This window comes from Hylobates moloch, unplaced genomic scaffold, assembly GCF_009828535.3.
Source record: "Hylobates moloch isolate HMO894 unplaced genomic scaffold, HMol_V3 SCAFFOLD_16, whole genome shotgun sequence".
NCBI classification, from domain to species: Eukaryota; Metazoa; Chordata; class Mammalia; order Primates; family Hylobatidae; genus Hylobates; species Hylobates moloch.
The window spans coordinates 30213054-30234288 of NW_026652291.1; the positions used below are offsets into that span (position 1 = coordinate 30213054).

A 21235-nucleotide genomic window follows, 5' to 3' on the forward strand; every position below is an offset into this window, starting at 1 on the left:
TGGCATGATATGTTTCGATCAGATTTAATTGACAACTAGCTCTGACATTTTATTTATGTATTTATTTATTTATTGTAGAGATGTGTAGTCTTGCTATCTTGCCCAGGCTGGTCTTGAACTCCTGGGCTCAAGCAATCCTCCCACTTCAGCCTCCCAAAGTGCTGGGATTATAGGTGTGAGGCACCATGCCTGGCCCTACATATTCTAAAATAAGAAAAGGTGTTCTGCTATTTAGAAATGATTGCCAAATCACCATTCTTTTCTTGGGTTTGTGCTACTGTCCAATGAGCGCATAGTGAGGGCAGTACTGCTAACACATACAAAAAAAAAAAGCAAAAATAAACATAAAAAACAGAAGTACTTTCCAGAGACTAGGATTACAGACAACCTGGATATAAACTAAGTTCTGGAGGTATTTTAAAAAGAGTATTCTAAAGAGTATATTCTAGGCCAGGCACGGTGGATCACACCTGTAATCCCAGCACTTTGGGAGGCCGAGGTGGATGGAACTCCTCAGGTCAGGAGTTTGAGACCAGCCTGGCCAACACGGTGAAACCCCATCTCTACTAAAAATACAAAAACTAGCCAGGTGTGGTGGTGCATGCCTGTAATCCCAGTTACTTGGGAGGCTGAGGTGAGAGAATCACTTAAACCTGGGAGGCAGAGGTTGCAGTGAGCCAAGATCACGCCACTGCATTCCAGCCTGGACAACAGGGCAAGACTTCATCTCAAAAAAATAATAAATAAATAACCAAAAAAAGAGTATATTCTATTCCTTTGGTTGGAAATTAGATTTGGAAGTTTAAGAGAGAGGGCCCAAACAAACTAGCTCACTGACTCTTAATGAGGCCAAATCCCTCTGGGTTGTTGTATCCTGGGAATTTAAATCAAGTAGAATATATGTATATATTCTGCAAAAGGAAAGGAGTGCAAATTCGTAACAACACAAATAAAATTAAGAAAAAAGGTTGTTTCCAGATAGATGGCAAGACTATTAGTGGATTTTCTTTTCCTTCCTTATCTGCCCTGCTCGCTCGGCCAATGTTATTAGCTCCAGTCACCAATTAGCCATTGCTATCTGGGGCCGCATTCACCAGAGTTTTTTTATTACCTGATAATGGAGAGAGGTAATGAGTAAGGTAATTTCTCCTTCAAGAATGATGCAATGAGCAAGACTGTCTTGGAGTCCAATAAACTCGGGTTTATATCCTGCTCTGGCACTTGTTGGTAGATTAACTGCGGGCAAGTTATTTCCCTCTCTAAGTCTCAGTTTTTTTAACCTGTAGAAAGAGGACAGTAATGCTGGCCCCATCCTCAAGATTCTGATTCCTTTGGTCCATGGTGGCTTGAATCCTTGGAATTTTGTTTACAGTGCCCAATGGGTTGTTGTGAAGATTAAATGTATAAAAAACTCTAGAATAGTGCCTGGCACTGAGTCGAGGCTCAGTCAATATTCCTTTCCCTTCTCCTTTGGTGCCCTCTTCTCTGGCACCATCTGTCCATTTCTACCCCAGACCTCTAATCACATTATCTGCAGGTATACCTATATGTCTGTATACATGAAAACACATAATTTAATACATAAGCATGCTATGTCCATTTCCACTTATTTGTTCAACAACTAGTTATTAAGAATTCATCTGTGCCAGGCACTGTGACAAAGCAGTTAGACAAGTTCCCTGTTCTCATGGAACTTGCTTCCTAGTGGGGAGTATTGTAGGTGATAATGATAGGGAGGGACAGGAAGGGAAAAGGAGTGCCACGTGGACTAGGCAGGTGAGGGAAAGCTCTCTGAAGAGGGGACCTCTGAGACCTGTAGGATGAGGAGGAGCCAGCTATGAACCAGGCTGGGGAAGAGTACCAACCACAGGGCACAGCAAGTGCAAAGGCTCTAGGGCAGGACCAGCTCGGTGAGTGTGAGGAACAGGAAGGTGCTAGTGGTGGCTGGGTGCAGTGACTCACATCTATAATCCCAGCACTTTGGGAGGCCAAGGCAGGTGGATCACCTGAGGTCAGGAGTTCAAGACCAGCCTGGCCAACATGGTGAAACCCCATCTCTACTAAAAAATATAAAAATTTGCCGGGTGTGGTGGCTCACACCTGTAATCCCAGCACTTTGGGAGGCAGAAGCAGGTGGATCACGAGGTCAGGAGTTTGAGACCAGCCTGTCCAATGTGGTGAAACTGCATCTCTACTAAAAATACAAAAATTAGCCGGGTGTGGTGACGCGTGCCTGTAGTCCCAGCTACTCGGGAGGTTGAGGCAGGAGAATGGCATGAACTGGGAAGGTGGAGCTTGCAGTGAGCAGAGATCGCACCACTGCACTCCAGCCTGGGCGACAGAGCGAGACTCTATCTCAAAAACTAAACAAAACAAAAAAACAAACAAACACGAACAAACAAACATTAGCCGGGTGTGGTGGCAGGCGCCTGTAATCCCAGCTACTCGGGAGGCTGAAGCAGGAGGGTTGCTTGAACCTGGGAGGTGGAGGTTGCAGTGAGCCAAGATCGCACCACTGCACTGCAGGCTGGACGACAAGAACAAAACACTGAATCAACAACAACAACAATGAAAAAGGAAGATTCTAGTGGTGTCAGGGCTGAGAGGAAGGTAGGGGAAGAGCCAGATCCCAGAGCATCCTACTGCCCCTGGTGAGGAGTTGGGATTGAAATGGGACATACTGGAGATACTGAAGTGAGAAAGGGATGGGATCTGATTTATGTTTTATTTTGTTTTGTTTTGTTTTGTATTGTTGTGTTTTGTTTTGTTTGAGATGGAGTCTCGCTCTGTCACCCAGGCTGGAATGCAGTGGCATGATCTTGGCTTACTGCAACCTCTGTGTCCTAGGTTCAAGCAATTCTCCCATCTCAGCCTCCTGAGTAGCTGGGACCACATGTCTAATTTTTGTATTTTTAGTAGAGATGGGGTTTCATCATGTTGGCCCGGCTGGTCTCAAACTCCTGGGCTCAAGTGATCTGCCCGCCTCGGCCTCCCAAACTGCTGGGATTACAGGCATGAGCCACCATGCCCAGCCGGTTTATGTTTAAAGGCCTCATTCTGGTTGCTGTGTTTCAAAGGGTAGATGGCAAGGGGCCAGGATGGAAGCAAGTTCAAGTGATTACATCACATACATCGTACCAGACTTGCAGACACTTGGAGATAGAAGGGAGCACAGAGGAGCTCTGGTCCAGAGACATGGGAATGCCTTGGGAACACTGGTCCTCATCCACCTCTGCACAATGCAGACACCTAGGGCACTGGTAACAAAATTCCAGCCACTGTGAACCAGTGGAATCAGAATCTCATAGATGGGGACCAGACTAACAGTATTTTTACAAAACTCTTGGGATATTTTATGGGCGTCCAGGTGGAAAACCATAGTATCTGGGTAAATTCTTCAGGGCCCAAGCTCTGGCTGCTGCCTCAGACACCTTTCCAGCATAAAACATTTGTTACTACAACACCCTTTCCTAGAATGGGCTGAAATCGGCCTCTGGGGTACCTTCCCTGCACACACACTCCTGTAGGGCCAGCCTTTCCTTCCACCCCTACCATCACCCAAGGCAAACTTTGGCCAAGGGGACTGAGGGAACCCGGACTCAGAGAACATGAATGGGGAAGGGAGGAGTTGCCAGGCTTCTGGGCATGCCGTCTGCCCCGCTGCCTGGCCGTCTGCCAGGCTGGTACCCAGGAAGACTGGCGTGTGCTGCTCAGAGAGTACAGCCTCGCAGCAGCAGCCGCCATGTCCCCAGGAGTTGGATTGCTGTCTTCTCCCACCCAGTCTACTCACATTGCCAGAGAATTTTAGAACTTCAGAGACTTTAGCATAAATAGTTTCATTCTAATTTAACCATGGGTTGTCGGGGGAGGGAGCCAGACACTAAATATAGCCAGTCTTGTATTTCTGGGGCACTCCTGGAAGCTTGAGAGGGGGGAAGGAAACTTGGTCGCCTACATTCTGGCAGGCTCTGTGCTATACAATTTACAGTCCTTGCAAAAGAGCTATGAAACAGATGTTGTTATTCTCACTTGGAGATTAGAGAACTGAGGTTCAAAGAGGTAAAGTAACTTGACCAAGGTCACACAGTCAGTCAGTGCTGAGGGCCCCATGGAAACCGAGGTTGGCCTCACACCAAAGCTCATGCTCAGTCCATGGATGCATCCATAGCTGCCCTGTGCTTCCTCTTGGTGTCTTTCCCCAGAATCTTCCTCCAACACCAGGAGTATCAGCACCCCTCTCTTCCGTGTTACCCCATTGGAGGCCAGGAGGGTCTCTGTCCCAGATCCCCAAACCCTGTGACTCCTTGCTGGCCCATCACTCTGTGTTTCCTTCTCCTCACACACCCCCCCATGCCTTCTACCATGGCCAAGCCTCCTCCAGCCCTTTTCTCCTCTTCTCTCCCATGTTTCCTTCAAACCCAGGCCAGAGCGCGAAGCAACCCTAAAATACAGAAATAACCAAACGTGTAGGTTTAAAGGTTGTCTGTCAGCAGGGCGCCATGGCTCACGCCTATAATCCCAGCATTTTGGGAGGCCGAGGTAGGCGGCTCACCTGAGGTCAGGAGTTCGAGACCAGTCTGGCCAACATGGTGAAACCCCGTCTCTACTAAAAATACAAAAATTAGCCAGGCGTGGTGGTGTGCACCTGTAGTCCTGGCTACTTGGGAGGCTGAGGCAGGAGAATTGCTTGAGCCCAGGAGGCAGAGGTTGCAGTGAGCCAGGATCACGCCACTGCACTCCAGCCTGAGCGACAGGGCAAGACTCCGTCACCACATTAAAAAAAAAAAAAAAAAAAAAGTTGTCCATTTAGGTCACCTGTTTTGATGGAGGAGTGAAGAAAGGAAGCTGTCATTCCCCTGTGCCTTGATATGCTGATGACTGCTTTGCCTGCGTTTGCTCTGATTTTGCATGCTGACTCCTTAACACAGAAATTTCCCAACTCCCGCAGGCCTGCAGAGATCTCTCCTTCACAGGCTGTGCCCACAGGATAGGCATTTACCTAGGAAACAAACTTATCCCATAATAATCTCTTGCTGTTGCATATGGGTATATTAAAACTAACCCCCTCCTAGCACTTTGGGAGGCCAAGGTGGGAGGATTGCTTGAGTCCAGGAGTTTGAGACCAGCCTGGGCAACACAGTGAGACCTCATTCCTATAAATTTTTTTTTTAATTAAAAAAACACTAACTCCCACCACCATCCACTCCGGCTAAACTAAAGGGTTATGTTTATACCCTGTGTTTATGTGTGTTATGTTCATGTGTGTTCCCCCCTTACCCAACACTTCGGTTTTGAATGTGTTCTTGTTGACTGGATGATTGGCTGACCCTGTAGTATATAGGGACCCCTCAATTCATATCTGAAAGGTGGCACCTCAGGGACTATGGAATGTCCTTATCTCAGGTGCTCTGCCAGGCCCCCTAGGGATCTTAGTTAGTCCTCACAACAAACCTAGGCAGCATTACTCCCATTTCACAGCTAAGGAAATTCAAGATCAGAAAGGATGTCACTTGCTCCAAGGCAAGACAGGGAGTAGAGAGCAGAAATGGGATTCTAGTCCGCGGTGCTCTGGTCCACAAGGCCCGCGGCATCTGAGACGCCTCGTGTGCTTCATCTCTACCAGACTCAAGATGCCCCAAGGTGGAGACCAGGCTTGGATTCCCCACGGGCATTAGCACAGAACCCTACACAGGGCAGTTGTATGGTAAATGTTTGCTCAGTAAATTGTCAGAGGAAGTTTACACCGATTACCAATTGTGTGAGAACCAGCACTGGGGAAAGAGGAAGTGTTTGCACAGTGATAAGGCCTGTATGCCTGATGGTACACCCCATGCCCTGGGCTGGTGGTGAGAGCGGGAGGTGGGCAGCAGAGTGGGGCAGTGCGAGATGCCTGCCCTAATAGGGCTGAGGGAAGGACTGTGGTGCCCAAGAGACCTGGGATATAGTGGGGGATAGTAGGGACATCCTGAGGGTTGACTGATTGCTAGCTCCCTGGCATCAAGACCTTCAGGTTCTCCCACCAGAAGGAGCTACAGAGACACAGGGGAGTGAGAGGGAGGCAGCCTCTCAATGGACACAGGTCTCTACAGTGCTCCTGCAATACTTCTCTGCTTGGGCCCCCGGGCTAAGATATCCTTTGAAATTTTATAGACGAAGCCATGCCCCTACAGCTCTTGCATTCTGCATGGCTGCAGAATTAGCACCATGTGGACACACCACCAAGGTTTACCACTGTTTGTTTGTTTGTTTGTTTGTTTGTTTGTTTGTTTTGAGACAGAGTCTCACTCTGTTGCCAGGCTGCGTGAAGTGGTGCAATCTCAGCTCACTGCAACCTCCGCCTCCTGGGTTCAAGCGATTCTCCTGCCTCAGCCTCCCGAGTAGCTGAGACTACAGGCACTTACCACCATGCCTGGCTAATTTTTGTATTTTTAGTAGAGACAGGGTTTCACCATGTTGGCCAGGTGGGTCTCAAACTCCTGACCTTGTGGTCCGCCTGCCTCGGCCTCCCAAACCGCAGCGATTACAGGCATGAGCCACTGCACCCGGCCTGTTTTTTTTTGTTTGTTTTTCTTTTCTATTTTTTTTTTAAGACAGATTTTCACTCTTGTTGCCCAGGCTGGAGTGCAATGGCGCAATATGGGCTCACTGCAATATATGCAACCTCTGCCTCCCAGGTTCAAGCAATTCTCTTGCCTCAGCCTCCCGAGTAGATGGAACTATAGGCACGCGCCACCACTCCTGGCTAATTTTTTTTTTTTTTTTAGACGGAGTCTTTCTTTGTCACCAGGCTGGAGTGCAGTGGTGCAATCTCGGCTCACTGCAACCTCTGCCTCCTGGGTTCAAGTGATTCTCCTGCCTCAGCCTCCTGAGTAGCTGGGACTGCAGGTGTGTGCTACCACCATGCCCAGCTAATTTTTGTATTTTTAGTAGAGATGAGGTTTCACCATGTTGGCCAAGATGGTCTCAATCTCGTGACCTGGTGATCCACCTGCCTTGGCCTCCCAAAGTGCTGGGATTACAGGCCTGAGCCACCACGCCCAACCTATTTTTTGTGTGTTTTTAGTAGAGATGGGGTTTCACTATGTTGGCCAGGCTAGTCTCGAACTTCTGACCTCGGGTGATCCACCCGCCTTGGCCTCCCAAAATGCAGGGATTACAGGCATGAGCCACTGTGCTTGGCCAAGGTTTACCTCTTAGATGTTTTAGTGGGTCAAGCATCACCTGGGCCTGCATGAGCCATGGCTGGGACAGCTAAGGAGTGCTGCACCAGAATGCATCAAGCAGACCAAAGATAGTTCTGGGCAGTGAGCCAGAGGGCTCCCAGTCCAGTCTCCTGAAACCCTTCTGCCCTCCTAAAGCTCTGGGCCTGAGCAGCAGCCTTGAAACTCCCTGTAATACCTCCCTGTAATACCAACACCTTGATTTCAGACTTCTGGCTTCTGGATCTGTGAAAGAAAATATTTTCTGTTGTTTTCAGCTACCCAGTCTGTGTTCATTTGTTACAGCAACCGGCACTTTGGGAGGAAATGAACACAGTCTTTCATCCTAGTCCCAAAAGCTGCTCTGGGGAGGTCTTTGCGACTACACTCGCCCCATGGAGGTCAGAGCCTGCAGACACTTGAGCTGTGCTTGCCAAATCCCTGGCTGGGACCCCAGACCCTAAAGGAGGATGGTGAAGCACAACTATTAGTGATGCAGTATCATCGTCCTTGTGAACTTGATACTTCTTCACTTCTCTTTGGATGCAGATTGGAAGAAGTCAAAGAAAGGCTCTGTTCTCAGTTTCTGGCTTCACATTTTACAAAGGAGGAAGTCAACACCTAGAAAGGGTAACTATCAGCCCAAGGTCACCCAGCAAGTGGGTGGCAAAGGCAAAGCCTCTGTCCAGAGCACATTCCTATGGGATGCCCAGTCTGTATCATTAAGGTCTGGTTGTGATAATGATTAATAATGTTATTTTAATTTTGCTCCAAAAAAAGTTGATTGCCTCTAATGACTTTGCTTGGTGGTCAGTCTTCTTGTCTCTGACCAACATGTGGGTAGTGGCTTTTGACCTCTGGCTTAGAAACGAGGATGGTCTTCTTCCCCATAGTTGTGTCTTCTGCTTTAGGGATACAAGTTGAGCTATCTTTGGAAGCCGTCATCCAAAATGCAGAAGTTAGCCATCTGTAGAACTGACAGCACTGGTTGCGGTTTTGAAACACCAAATGTTGGAGAAGTGTGTCTTTAGAAAGGTTATTAATACTTCCTTTGTCCACGTGCCACGATGACTTTCTGTGAGGGAAAAGAAAAAGGCTCCCCCATGTGCCTGTGCAGAGAGCTTCCTCCTCGTCTGAGTCCTCCTAGCTTCCCATTCCTCCCTCTTTGCTAAAACTTGAGCTGGTAGCACATGGCCAGCAGAGGAATGAACCTTGTCCTCAAGCTGGTATTGCAGGTACTCTACTTACCAGAGGACAAATTCACATAGCGTTCCAGGTGAAAGGGTGGCAGTGCTTCAGTAGGGGAAACAGGAATGTAAATCAAACTGAGCAATATTTATTGAGAGTATGCTACATGAAAGGCATTGAAAGGTTAGGTGCTGAGATAGGAATGGGCAAGCATTACTTTGGAGCATTGGTTTTCAACTATGGATGTACGCTGAGTCACAAGGGAGTTTTTAAAAAAATATTGATGCCCAGGTTACATCCCACATCAATTACATCAGAATGTCCGGGAATGGGAGACAGGCATCGGTATTTTCTGCGTTTTTTTTTTTGTTATTGTTGTTGTTGAGACAAGGCCTCGCTTTGTCACCCAGGCTGGAGTATGGTGGCACAATCTCAGCTCACTGCAACCTCCACCTTCTGGGTTCAAGCTATTCTCCTGCCTTAGCCTCCCAAGTAGCTAGGGTCACAGGTGCATGCCACCACGCCTGACTAATTTTTGTATTTTCAGTACAGATGGAGTTTCGCCACGTTGGCCAGGCTGGTCTGGAACTCCTGACCTCAGATGATCCACCCGCCTTGGCCTCACAAAGTGCTGGGATTACAGGCATGAGCCACCGTGCCCAGCCAGCATCAGTAGTTTCTAAAGATCCCCAGGTGATTTCCAATGTGCAGCAAAGTTAGGGAACCACTGAAACATACTATTTCCATGTGCCATACCCAGATGTTTTGTTTTCATTCATCTAAGTTGGTAGTTTTTAAAAAGTGCTCAGGTGATACTCAGAGACTATTCATTCCAGTAGATAATAAAAAGAATATAGGCCAGGCACGGTGGCTCGCACCTGTAATCCCAGCACTTTAGGAGGCTGAGGTGGGCGGATCACCTAAGGTCAGGAGTTCGAGACCAGCCTGGCCAACATGGTGAAACCCCGTCTCTACTAAATATACGAAAAATTAGCCGGGTGTGGTGGCGGGCACCTGTAATCCCAGCTACTCGGGAGGCTGAAGCAGGAGAATCGCTTGGACTGGGGAGGCAGAAGTCGCGGTGAGGCCAGATTGTGCCACTGCACTTCAGCGTGGCAAAAAGAGTGAAACTCGATTTCAAAAAAAAAAAAAAAAAAGAATGCAGTCATACAGGCAATATCAAGATGCCTGCAGCTGGTACTCTTTTTCCATCTATATGGTCCATCTCTCTCACAGGATGGAGATTTTGTTGAAGGATAATGAGTTTCAGCAGATTTCAGAGCCAACCAGTGATGGTGGATGCCAGATACTGACCACTTAATGGCCTGGAGAGGAAAACCAAAACTTTCTCAGAGCCAGGAATGAAGATCTATAACGGTGTAGTTCTTCACTCTAGACCACAGAACTTTAAGGTTTCAGAACGCTTTTGAAGTAATCCCAAGCCCTCTGAGAATCTTCTTGTACTCAGGCTTCAGACACAGCTGTGTCCAGGTGCTGAATGTAGCTAGTGTTTGGAGATGGATGCATTTTGACTCTCCATTAATCTTCCTTTGGAGGCCTCAACTCTGGAGCTATTTCTCAAAGCTCTGAGCAACTTTCCCATTTCTTTCTTTCTCAATATTTTTTCCCCTTCCTTTGTAGGTCTACAGACATAAGGTAAACTAGGGCCCCCGCAGTTCCCACTGGTCCTCCCTTACCCCACCTCTTTCTCCCATAGAGTCTCATCTTTACAATTCTATTTTTCTTTTTGTCTCTTGGTTCCTCCACTCAGACTAGTTCAGTGGATTTCTTTTTCCCTCATTCCTTTCTTGGGATATTGTCTTCCTGGCCTCTAGGACTTCATCTCTCTGCACCAGGACCTGGGGCCAAAGCTCTTCATAAGCAAGTAATGCTTATGGGGCAGAGGAGATGCCTCTCTTCTTTTAGTCTTGTTCTTTTCAACTTTGGTTTATTTTCAAAGAATATGAGTAGATCGGTGATGGTTCATGTAACGGTTCTTACATTTTCTGAACTTGTTCTTTTGAGACACATCTTATAAATTTTGCTTGCATCATCGCTAAAATTCTTCCTAATAAATTTTGTTGCTGTTGTTAAATCCAGCCCACTTATATCAATCACTAGAAGAACTTTGGTCCTGGCAATCGGACTTACAGATTATATAATAGCATCTAAGACAGGGTTCTAATTGTTTATCTCAACAATATCCTGTAGAAAACATTGATAAAGGGCAATAACTGTCACGAGAAGCTGGTGGGGGTTGTTCTGAAAAAAACTTTCTCAAACTGTTTTTTTCCTCTCCTCTCACAGGAACATAAAAATCAACACAGAAAAAGACTTTTTTTTTTTTTTTTTTTTTTTTTTTTTGGAGTACAGTGGTATGATCTTGGCTCACTGCAACCTTCGCTCCCTAGGTTCAAGCAATTCTCCTGCCTCAGCCTCCTGAGTAGCTGGGATTACAGGCACCCACCACCATGCCTGGCTAATTTTTGTATTTTTAGTAGAGAAGAGGTTTCGCCATGTTGGCCAGGCTGGTCTCGAACTCCTGACCTCAAGTGATCCTCCCATCTCAGCCTTCCAGAGTGCTAGGATTACAGGCGTGAGCCACTGTGCCTGGCCCAGAAGCAGACTTTTGAGTTCAACTGTATGAAAGTTTTTCCTCACATACCAAGCAGCGGGGCATCCTCTGATTCAACTGCAACACCATCTACCTGGAGATAGCATCAGATCCTACAGGATGAGGGCTCTGTCCCCAAAACTTCCCCCAACTCCGCCCCCAACAAAACCAAAGTCCAGGCCTTCGGAACTTCTAACCAATGGGCTTTAAGTAGGGTTCCCACAACTCCCTCTTTGAGTTTGATTAATTTGCTGGAGAGGCTCATAGAACTCAGGGAAACACTTAAGTTTTTTGGCTTATTATAAAGGATATTACAAAGGATACAGATAAAAGATGTGTAGGAAGAGGTACAGGGGAAGGAACAGGAAGCTTCTACACCCTCCCTGGGTGCTCTGCCTTCCAGGAGCCTCCATGTGTTCAGTTACCTGGGAGCTCCCAAAACCAGTCCTCTTGGGCTTTTACGGAAACTTCATGATGTCAACATTCCTTCCCCCAGGGAACAGGGAAGGACCGTCTCTGGGGAAAGTCTTAGGACCCACAATCAGAAAGGTGGGGGAAAATTAGAGTCCTGCCTTGGTACAGGTGAAAGGAGAGCAGAAGAAGGTCAGCAAGATTCTATTACCTGAGGCCTGCCTCTGAGGACTGACACACCCAACATTACAACAAAAACTGTAACAAGGGCTATGGGAGTTATGAGCCAGAAACTTGGGAGAAAAATCATATGTATACCATAGGGGTTCATGTTTCCCACCTAGGCAGATAAAAATATAGCACCACACCATGAGAATCTGGAAAAGAAAATAAATCTCATTTTTTCTTTTCTTTTTTCTTTTTTTTGAGAGGGAGTTTCAGGTTTCACTCTTGTTGCCCAGGCTGAAGTGCAATGGCACAGTCTTGGCTCACTGCAGCCTCCACCTCCCGGGTTCAAGCGATTCTCCTGCCTCGGCCTCCCAAGTACCTGAGATTACAGGCTCCCGCCACCACGCCTAATTTTTTGTATTTTTAGTAGAGAGAGGTTTCACCATGTTGGCCAGGCTGGTCTGGAACTCCTGATCTCACGTGATCCACATGCCTCAGCCTCCCAAAGTGCTGGGATTACAGGCATGAGCCACCACACCCGACCAATAAAATCTTGTTTTTTCAAGTAAAATGAGTTGGGAGAGGCTAGTGGATCTTATACTAGCCTCTAAGTGAAAGTAGAGAAAGATGGCCCAAGAATTTAAAACTTCTTAGTAGAGTGGAAACTAAATCATAAATACCAAGTTTTATCAAATGTAATGACAAAAATTGGTCTGGAGTTAGGAACTCTCATTTCTATTTTCAGCTCTAACACTGACTCATTGTATGGCTTGAGGCAAGTCACTAAGCAGTTTCAGACCTCAGCTTCTCCGTATAAACAATGGCAATTAAAATATTGTACCTACTAGATAGAGGAACTAGCATTTATGGAGCAACTGCTCTATGTTCATCTCGTGCTAGGAGCTTTATATTATGTTGTATTTCATTTACTCAGTAAGTATTTGTTGAGCACCAACTATGGACAGGATATGGTGCCTGATCTCAGGGAAAGATCAGGCAAAAATCAAAGCCCTTGCTCTTCTGAGCTTAAATTCCAGTGGGGTGGGGTGATAACAAACAAGAAAGATGTATAGAAGATACTTTCAAACAGTGACAAGAGCCACGTAGATAATAAAACCAGGGCTGAGTGCAGTAGCTCACACCCGTAATCCCAGCACTTTGGGAGGCAGAGGCTGGAGCTCAGGAGTCTGAGACCAGCCTGGGCAACATAGTGAGACCTCATCTCTACTAAAAGAAAAAAAATTAGCCAGGTGTGGTGACATGTGCCTGTAGTCCCCAGCAATGGGGAGGCTGAGGTGGGAGAATCGCTTGAGCCAGGGAGATGGAGGCAGCACTGAGCTATGATGGCGCCATTGCACTCCAGCCTGGGTTACAGAGCAAGACCCTGTCTCTTAAAAAAAAAAAAAAAAAAAAAAAAAAAGAGCCGGGCGCGGTGGCTCACACCTGTAATTCCTGCACTTTGGGAGGCCAAGGCAGGCAGATCACTTGAGGTCAGGAATTCAAGACCAGCTTGGCCAACGTGGTGAAACCCCATCTCTACTAAAAATACAAAAATTATCCAGGCACAGTGGCAAGTGCCTGTACTCCCAGCTACTCGGAAGGCTGTGGCACGAGAATCGTTTGAACCCAGGAGGCGGAGGTTGCAGAGAGCCGAGATCATACCACTGCACTCTAGCTTGGGCAACAGAGGGAGACTCCATCTCAAAAAAAAAAAAAAAAAAGAGAGAAAAATAAAGATAATAAAAGCAGATAACGTGATAGAAAGTAACCCAAGGGCGGGGATACTTATGTGGGGTGGGGACATTCAGTTGGGACCTAAATGATGAGGAGCAGTCAGCAGAGTCTATGAGACAACAGCTGAGAAAGAGAGCTCCAGGTAGGCAGCAAGGTCCAAGGCTCTGATGCAGCTAGGGGCTTAAACTGTTTGGAAGGCCAGGTAAGATATTAATGGGTAGGATGATCACAGAGAGGCAGGCATGAGCCAGAGCACAGTGGCCTTCAGCCTTCAGGCTGTGGCTGGGTGTTTGGATTTTAATCTAGTTGATCTGCTTTACTTAAAAAAAAAAAAAATCAGAGAAAAAAAGAAAAAAAATCATTCTGGGTACATTAATGAGTATGATTATTGTCAGGCAATAATAAAAGCAGAGATAACCATTAAGGAGGCTGTTGTCTTGTTTGCTTAACTGACAGAAATAAATTTTTCTGTAAAAGGTCAGATAACAAATATTTCAGGCTTGCAGGTCACTTGAGCTCTCTATCGCACATTCTTCTCTTCTTTCTCCTCCTCCTTTTTTTTTTTAACTGTCCTCAAAAAATGTAAAAGCCATTCTTAGCTCTTGCACAATAAAAAAACAGGAGGTTGCATGCCAGATTTGGCCTGCCTAGCTAGGCAGCAGTTTATGGACCCCTAGCTTACAGAGAAGTAGAAACTGACCAGCATACATTTTAGGACCCAATCCAGAACTGATGGGACTTGATGAACTGACTCTGTCTGGGGAGAAGGTTAGTTAAAGAGGAAACAAGAATGGTGTCATTGACTAGGCAGAAGGTGGTGCCATTTACTGAGATGCAGAAGAAGTAGATTTGGCAGCAGGGATGGGGGAAGAGGGGAGAAGAGAAATCAGGAGTTAAGTATGAATTGCCTATTAGTCCTTCAAGTGGAGATGTCAAGTAGGGGGCTCGATATAGACTCTGGAGCTTATGGGAGAGGTCAGGAGATCCATGTTTGGGAATTATCAGTCTACAGATACATTTAAAGTCATGGGATTGGGCTAGGGGTGGTGGCTCACGCCTGTAATCCTAGCACTTTGGGAGGCCAAGGAGGGTGAATCACCTGAGGTCAGGAGTTCGAGACCAGCCTGACCAATATGGTGAAACACCATCTCTACTAAAAATACAAAAATTAGCTGGGCGTGGTGTTATGTGCCTGTAGTCCCAAGTCCCAGCTACTCGGGAGGCTGAAACAGCAGAAGTGTTTGAATCCGAGAGGTGGAGGTTGCAGCAAGCTGACATTGCGCCACTGCACTCCAGCCAGGGGACAGAGCACGATTCCATCTCAAAAAAAAAAATAAAAAATCTAAGGCCGGGCGCAGTGGCTCACACCTGTAATCCCAGCACTTTGGGAGGCTGAGGTGGGCAGATCACCTGAGGTCAGGAATTCGAGACCAGCCTGACCAACATGGAGTAACCCCGTCTCCACTAGAAATACACAATTAGCCAGATGTGGTAGTGCATGCATGTAATCCCAGCTACTCAGAAGGCTAAGGAAGGAAAATCGCTTGAACCCTGGAGGCGGAGGTTGCTGTGAGCTGAGATTGCACCATTGCACTCCAGCCTGGGCAACAAGAGTGAAATCCTGTCTCAAAAAAATAAAAATAAAAAAATATATAAAAATAAAGTCATGGGATTGGATGATGTCACCTTGAATGCAGCAGAAGTTTCCAGGACCAGGTCCTGGGGGACTCCAACATTTAGAAGACCCATTAAAGAGGCCCTTGGAATCACTCTCTGGGTCAAAGAGTATGGCATGTGGCAAATACTGCCAAATTGCTCTCCAAAGAGGTCTTTTGTATCCTCACAGAACCCATCTTGTCTTAGCTATGTAAACACACACTCCATGTGGGGCTATACACATGAGTAGGCAGGAACAACAAAGTCAGGAATCCCTGATGGCTTTTACATGGAGCTGGGGAGTCTCAAGCCACACTGCAGGATTAGGCTGGTGCAAAGAGGTGTCAGGAAAGGGTCTAAGCACTCCCAACCACAGAATCACTAAGCAAGCTTGTTACAAATGCAGATTTTTCTTTTTTCTTTTCTTTTTTTTTTTTTTTTTTTGAGACATGGTCCCACTCTGTCACCCAGGCTGGAAGTGCAGTGGTGTGATCTCGGCTCACTGCAACCTCTGCCTTCTGGGCTTAAGCAATCTTCCACTTCAGCCTCCAGAGCAGCTGAGACTACAGGCGTACACCACCATGTCCAGCTAATTATTGGTATTTTTTGTAGAGATGGGGTTTTGCCATGTCACCCAGGCTGGTCTGGAACTCCTGGACTCAAGCAATCTGCCTGCCTCAGCCTCCCGAAGTGCTGGGATTATAAGCGTGAGCCACTGCGCCCAGCCCAAATGCAAGTTTTTAGTAAGAGCTTCTGATTCACCATCGGGGGTGAGGTGTATTTTAAACATGCCCCCTCTTACACAAAGGAAAAGTTGAGAAACATATGGCTTAGGGATAGATTGGCAAGGGGTGTCTTCATGATATTTCTTCACCTCCAGAGGCTCCAGTGGCTCAGGAATCTTAGGTGGATTTGGCTGGGGAAGTTTCAGGATGACAGGATGGCAGAGGACTGCCAGCCAGAGAGAAGCATTTACTGTAGTTATGGGACACTTTCCATTTGCTCTCCAAGCCAAATGAGGCCTTTCTACCATGCAGATGTAAAACGGTATATTTTTTTTTTTTTTTTGAGTTGGAGTCTCGCTCTGTCGCCCAGGCTGGAGTGCAGTGGCGCAATCTCAGTTCACTGCAACCTCTGCCTCCTGGGTTCAAGTGAATCTCGTGCCACAGCCTCCCAAGTGGCTGGGATACAGGCGTGAGCCACCACACCTGGCCAATTTTTGTATTTCTAGTTGAGATGGGGTTTCACCATGTTGGCCAGGCTGGTCTCGAACTCCTGACCTCAAGTGATCTGCCTGCCTCAGCCTCCCAAAATGTTGGGATTATAGGCGTGAGCCACCGCATCTGGCCCAATGGTAACTTTTTTTTTTTTTCTTGAGATGAGTCTCACTCTTTCGCCAGGCTGGAGTGCCATGGTGCAATCTCGGCTCACTGCAACCTCCACCTCCCAGGTTCAAGCAATTCCCCTGCCTCAGCCTCCCGAGTAGCTAGGACTACAGGCACGTGTCACCATGCTGGGCTAATTTTTTGTATTTTAGTAGAGACGGGGTTTCACCATGTTGGCCAGGATGGTCTTCCTCTCCTGACCTCGTGATCCGCCTGCCTCAGCCTCCCAAAGTGCTGGGATTATAGGCGTCAGCCACTGCGCCCAGCCAGTAACTTCTTTAACACAGGTGCAGGTTTAAAAGTCTTGGTTCCATTCCACAGCATACAGAGGAGAATTGTGTTTTTGTTTGTTTGTTTTTCTGTGTCCTTATATAGAAACAAGAGTGTATTTTCCATTTTTTTTTAAAGAAAAGATAGACATGTTGTTGGTGACGCTGAAACTGTACCTACGCTTTAGATACATTACGGATTAAACAAATTTATGTGAAAACAGCTAAAGAATAATGGGAGAAATTTGCACTTGCGCTTTCTAAGGTACCAGCCTTAAATTCATTGCACCATTATTTATTGTACCTAAGTGCTAGGCACTGTTTTAGGTTCAGAAGATAAAACAGTGAAAAAATAGATAAAAATCCCTGCCCTCACAAAACAGACATTCTAGTTAGGGAGACAGACTAATAAACACAATAAATAAGTAAAATATATGCTTTATTTGATAGTAATGAGTGCTAAGGGGAAACCATAAAGGAGGGAAGAAAGACAAGAGTTGTTGGAGGATGGGGATAAGTGACACTACAGGACAAGAAAGGACTGGAAGCCAGGCGCAGTGGCTCACACCTGTAATCCCAGCACTTTGGGGGCTGAGGTGGTCAGATCGCAAGGTCAGGAGTTCAAGACCAGCCTGACCAACATGGTGAAACCCCGTCTCTTCTAAAAATACAAAAATTAGCCGGGCATGGTGGTGAGTGCCTGTAATCCCAGCTACTCAGGAGGCTGAGGCAGGAGAATCACTTGAACCCAGGAGGCATAGGTTGTGGTGAGCTGAGATCGCACCACTGCACTCTAGCCTGGGCAACAGAGGCAGACTCCATCTCAAAAAAGAAAAGAAAGGACTTGAGAGCTGTGACACAGAAAAGTAACTGCTCTGCATCTGAGTTTCTTCATCTTTAAAATAAGGAATAACAGCATCTTCCTGAGGATAGCTCATGCCCCCAGACTGCTTTTGTCACTTTTAAGTTTATGAGGTTTGGGGCACTGACAAAGATTCTCTCCTTGACCAAACTCTACCCAGGCTGTTCTGATCTGTCTTCTCAACAGGCTCTGACTTTCGGACTTCCATGACTCTACATTGTCCAATTTTAGGAAGAATCATGCTAAGTTAGTTTAGCCAGAATCTCCCCTTACTTCCAATATTTCCTTTTAGTAATTTTCCATCCGCTGACCCTGACTCTTGGCTGTAAATCCCTACTTTTCCTTGTTTTTGGAATTGAGCCCGATCTCTCCCTCCTACTACAAAACCCCATTGTCGTAGGCCCCTGTATTACTTATCTTGGCAGTCCCCCTTGAATAAAGATTTGCTTTACAATGTGTTTTTTTTTTGTTTGTTTGTTTTTTGAGAAGGAGTCTCGCTCTGTCATCCAGGCTGGAGGGCAATGGTGTGATCTTGGCTCACTGCAACCTCTGCCTCCTGGGTTCAAGCAATTCTCCTGTCTTAGCCTCCCAAGTAGCTGAGATTACAGGCATCCATCACCATGCCTGGCTAATTTTTTGTATTTTTAGTAGAGACAAGATTTCATCATGTTGGCCAGGCTGGTTTCGAACTCCTGACCTCAAGTGATCCGCCCGCCTCGGCCTCCCAAAGTGCTAGGATTACAGGCATGAGTCACGGCCTCTGGCCTGCTTTACAGTTCTTTAACAAATGTCATGAAGTATTTTTTCTTTAACGGTGTAATTCTTTGGCCTCTCAGAACCTCAGTTTCCTCATCTGTAAAATGAACAGATTGTCCAGACTATTTCACAGAGTTTTTGACAATGTCAAAGGAGGTCATTATGTGAAAATATTTTAAATTGCATTATCTATTATGTAAATATAAGATGGAAATTTAAAGAAAACACATACACAGTTTTTTCATGGGTTGCAGATCTCTTGCTATTGGTCAGCAGAGCCTCAGGAATGCAAGTAGACAATGAATTAGATAACTGCTTATACTGATTCCCTGCATTGGCAGGGAAAAGGCCAATGCAAATTATCAGGATGTACTGTGTGGACTAGCAATCTTATCTTAGATCAGTGATACAACAATCAAACTAAATGTTCCTAAGTGGACACCTCATAAAATAATTATTGTATGGCATTTGTCAAAATTTTAAATGCTTTACAGCTCCTTTGTTTGTTCTTGTTTTGTTTGTGGGATTTCGTTTCTAGGAAAATAACTAAATGGACTAAGTTTAAAAAAAATTTAAAAACACCAATCATGTACATTACTAAGGGCAGACAGTCCATCTTCTGGATATTTCTGAAGATGCTCAATAAACGTTAATCAAAGTAGGTAATGATTCCCAACATGGGCTATTGTATCTTCCACGTTTATTTTCTACACTTGATCTTAGCCAAAAGGCCAAGAAGCAATTCCATTTTCTTTCTTTCCTTCTTTCTTGTTTGAGACAAGTCTCACACCGTCGCCCAGGCTGGAGTGCAGTGGCGCCATCTCAGCTCACTTCAACCTCCGCCTCCCTGGTTCAAGCAATTCTCTGCCTCAGTCTCCTGAGTGGCTGGGATTACAGGCGCCCGCCACCACGCCCAGCTAATTTTTCTGTATTTTTAGTAGAGACAGGGTTTCACCATCTTGGCCAGGCTGGTCTTGAACTCCTGACCTCGTGATCCACCTGCCTCAGCCTCCCAAAGTGCTGGGATTACAGGTGTGAGCCACCATGCCCGGCAGTTTATTTTCATATATTCTTCAGCTCTGAATATTTGATAGCATCCCAGTAATAGTTTGTTAAATCAATAAACGTGTTGACATACATGCATAGTACAATGTCTGGCACACAGTAGGTACTCCATTGAATGAATGCATGAATTATTACCATGTCAATTTGCTTGTCTATTTGCAAATATTAATAGTTAATTTGATCCCCAAAGTGTTTGTGAACTTAAAACACACACATACTCACTTTCCCTGACAACGCTTATCTGCTAACCCCTTAATTATGTTCATCTGAGACTGGACCAACACGTGTTGTTTTATTCAATTTAAATACCAAATTCAAATTTGTTTTGAATATAGCTTAGAAGGCATTCAGTGCTTGCTAAAATAATAATAATAATAATAACAATAATAATAATAATAATAATACCATGTACATTCAGTTAGCCAGACAATTACTCCAGCCCAAATACCCTGCTCTGGGACATGAACTGGATGTCTGCCCAGCCCACATTCATCAGGTGATCCCTACAACTTCTTCTCTAAGGTCCACACTCTCTAATAGCCAAGTTGAAATCTTTCCTCTCTAGTGTCTCAGTGCCCCAGGTGTCATCAAGGTGTCAAAGGCGCTTGGGAGTGCCTGCAAACCGCCCCATCCCCGGAGACACTGGCTCATTCCCCGCCCGCGCGTCTAGGCGGCCGGTGGGCGGGCCCAGCGAAGGGCCTTGTGGCTGTTTCCTATTGGGGCTTGGTTGCTATGGTGTCACTCGCCTTTAAACTCGTGGGTACATCTTTGGGAAGTTAAAGGAGAATTACTTCCAGGGCTGCCCATACTTGCCATGGCCGACTCAGTCGTCACTAACTTCAACAAAAATACAACTTTTGCAATAGTATCTACTAAACTTCTCTAACCGCTTAAACTTGAGGTTTTGACATGGTACCTATCCTTTCTTCCCTTTTCAAAAGATTCGCTATAGAGTCTTTCTCCATTTGCCAGTCTCCAAAATGGCGCGGACGGCATCCGTAGGTCAGAGGTGAGTCACGTGGGTCCTCCCGGTTCCGGCGCGGTTGAGGCCTTGGGTGGTGAACGAATCTCCAGCACCATGTCTGGTTTGTCTGGCCCACCAGCCCGGCGTGGCCCTTTTCCGTTGGCGTTGCTGCTTTTGTTCCTGCTCGGCCCCAGCTTGGTCCTCGCCATCTCCTTCCACCTGCCCATTAACTCTCGCAAGTGCCTCCGTGAGGAAATCCACAAGGACCTGCTAGTGACTGGCGCGTACGAGATCTCCGACCAGTCTGGGGGCGCTGGCGGCCTCCGCAGCCACCTCAAGGTGCGGCATTGGGCGACGTGGGGCCGGGAGGGAAGACGGCAGGCTTAGGCGAGGGGAGGCTCGGGTTCGGGGGAGTCGGGCCGGCGGAGGCCTGGGAGTTGTTCTGGCCTCTCGGGAGCGCAAAAGACGTGCGGCGGAGCCCGCCCCCTCACCCGGCTGGTTGCCTTTAGCGGGGCTGGGCGGGGCACCAACGCCTGGGAACCCCAAGAAGGGCCGCGAGGCTTTGGCGGATGTGGTGACACCTGAGCTGGGGCGATTGTCAACGTCCTATACCAGTTTTGGTCTCAGATACCTTGAACCGTAATTTGGTTCTCCAAATAAGTGTTGGGATGTTGAATATTTATGGAGATTGGCATCATGAGATACCGCGATACCTGCGGGAAAGTAAAGGAGACAAAGCTGTGATTAATAAAATGTTATTTATTGAGCATCTGCTGTGTCAGTTACTGTGCTACTTTGCATATATTACCATTTGGTTCATGCACTACCCTATGAAGTAGGTAGGTACTGTTAGCCCCATTTTACAAATGAGGAAACAGACTCAGAGGTAGGATAAACTAGTAAGTGTCACAGATGGAATAGATTCTTTTTTTTTCTTTATTATTATTATACTTTAAGTTCTAGG

General features: G+C 46.4%; 1 protein-coding gene and 1 pseudogene across 1 annotated transcript in view; both read left to right on the forward strand.

The window, feature by feature from the left end:
- The first annotated feature begins 251 nt into the window (after positions 1-251).
- LOC116456479 (U4atac minor spliceosomal RNA) lies at positions 252-414 on the forward strand (annotated as a pseudogene).
- Positions 415-20338: 19924 nt separating this feature from the next.
- TMED10 (transmembrane p24 trafficking protein 10) overlaps positions 20339-21235 on the forward strand; it is a 45669-nt gene continuing 44772 nt past the window's right edge. Inside the window, exon 1 of the mRNA XM_032179809.3 lies at positions 20339-20610. Coding sequence (XP_032035700.1) covers positions 20386-20610 — 225 coding nt within the window. The 5' untranslated portion in view covers positions 20339-20385. The remainder of the gene's footprint in view (positions 20611-21235) is intronic.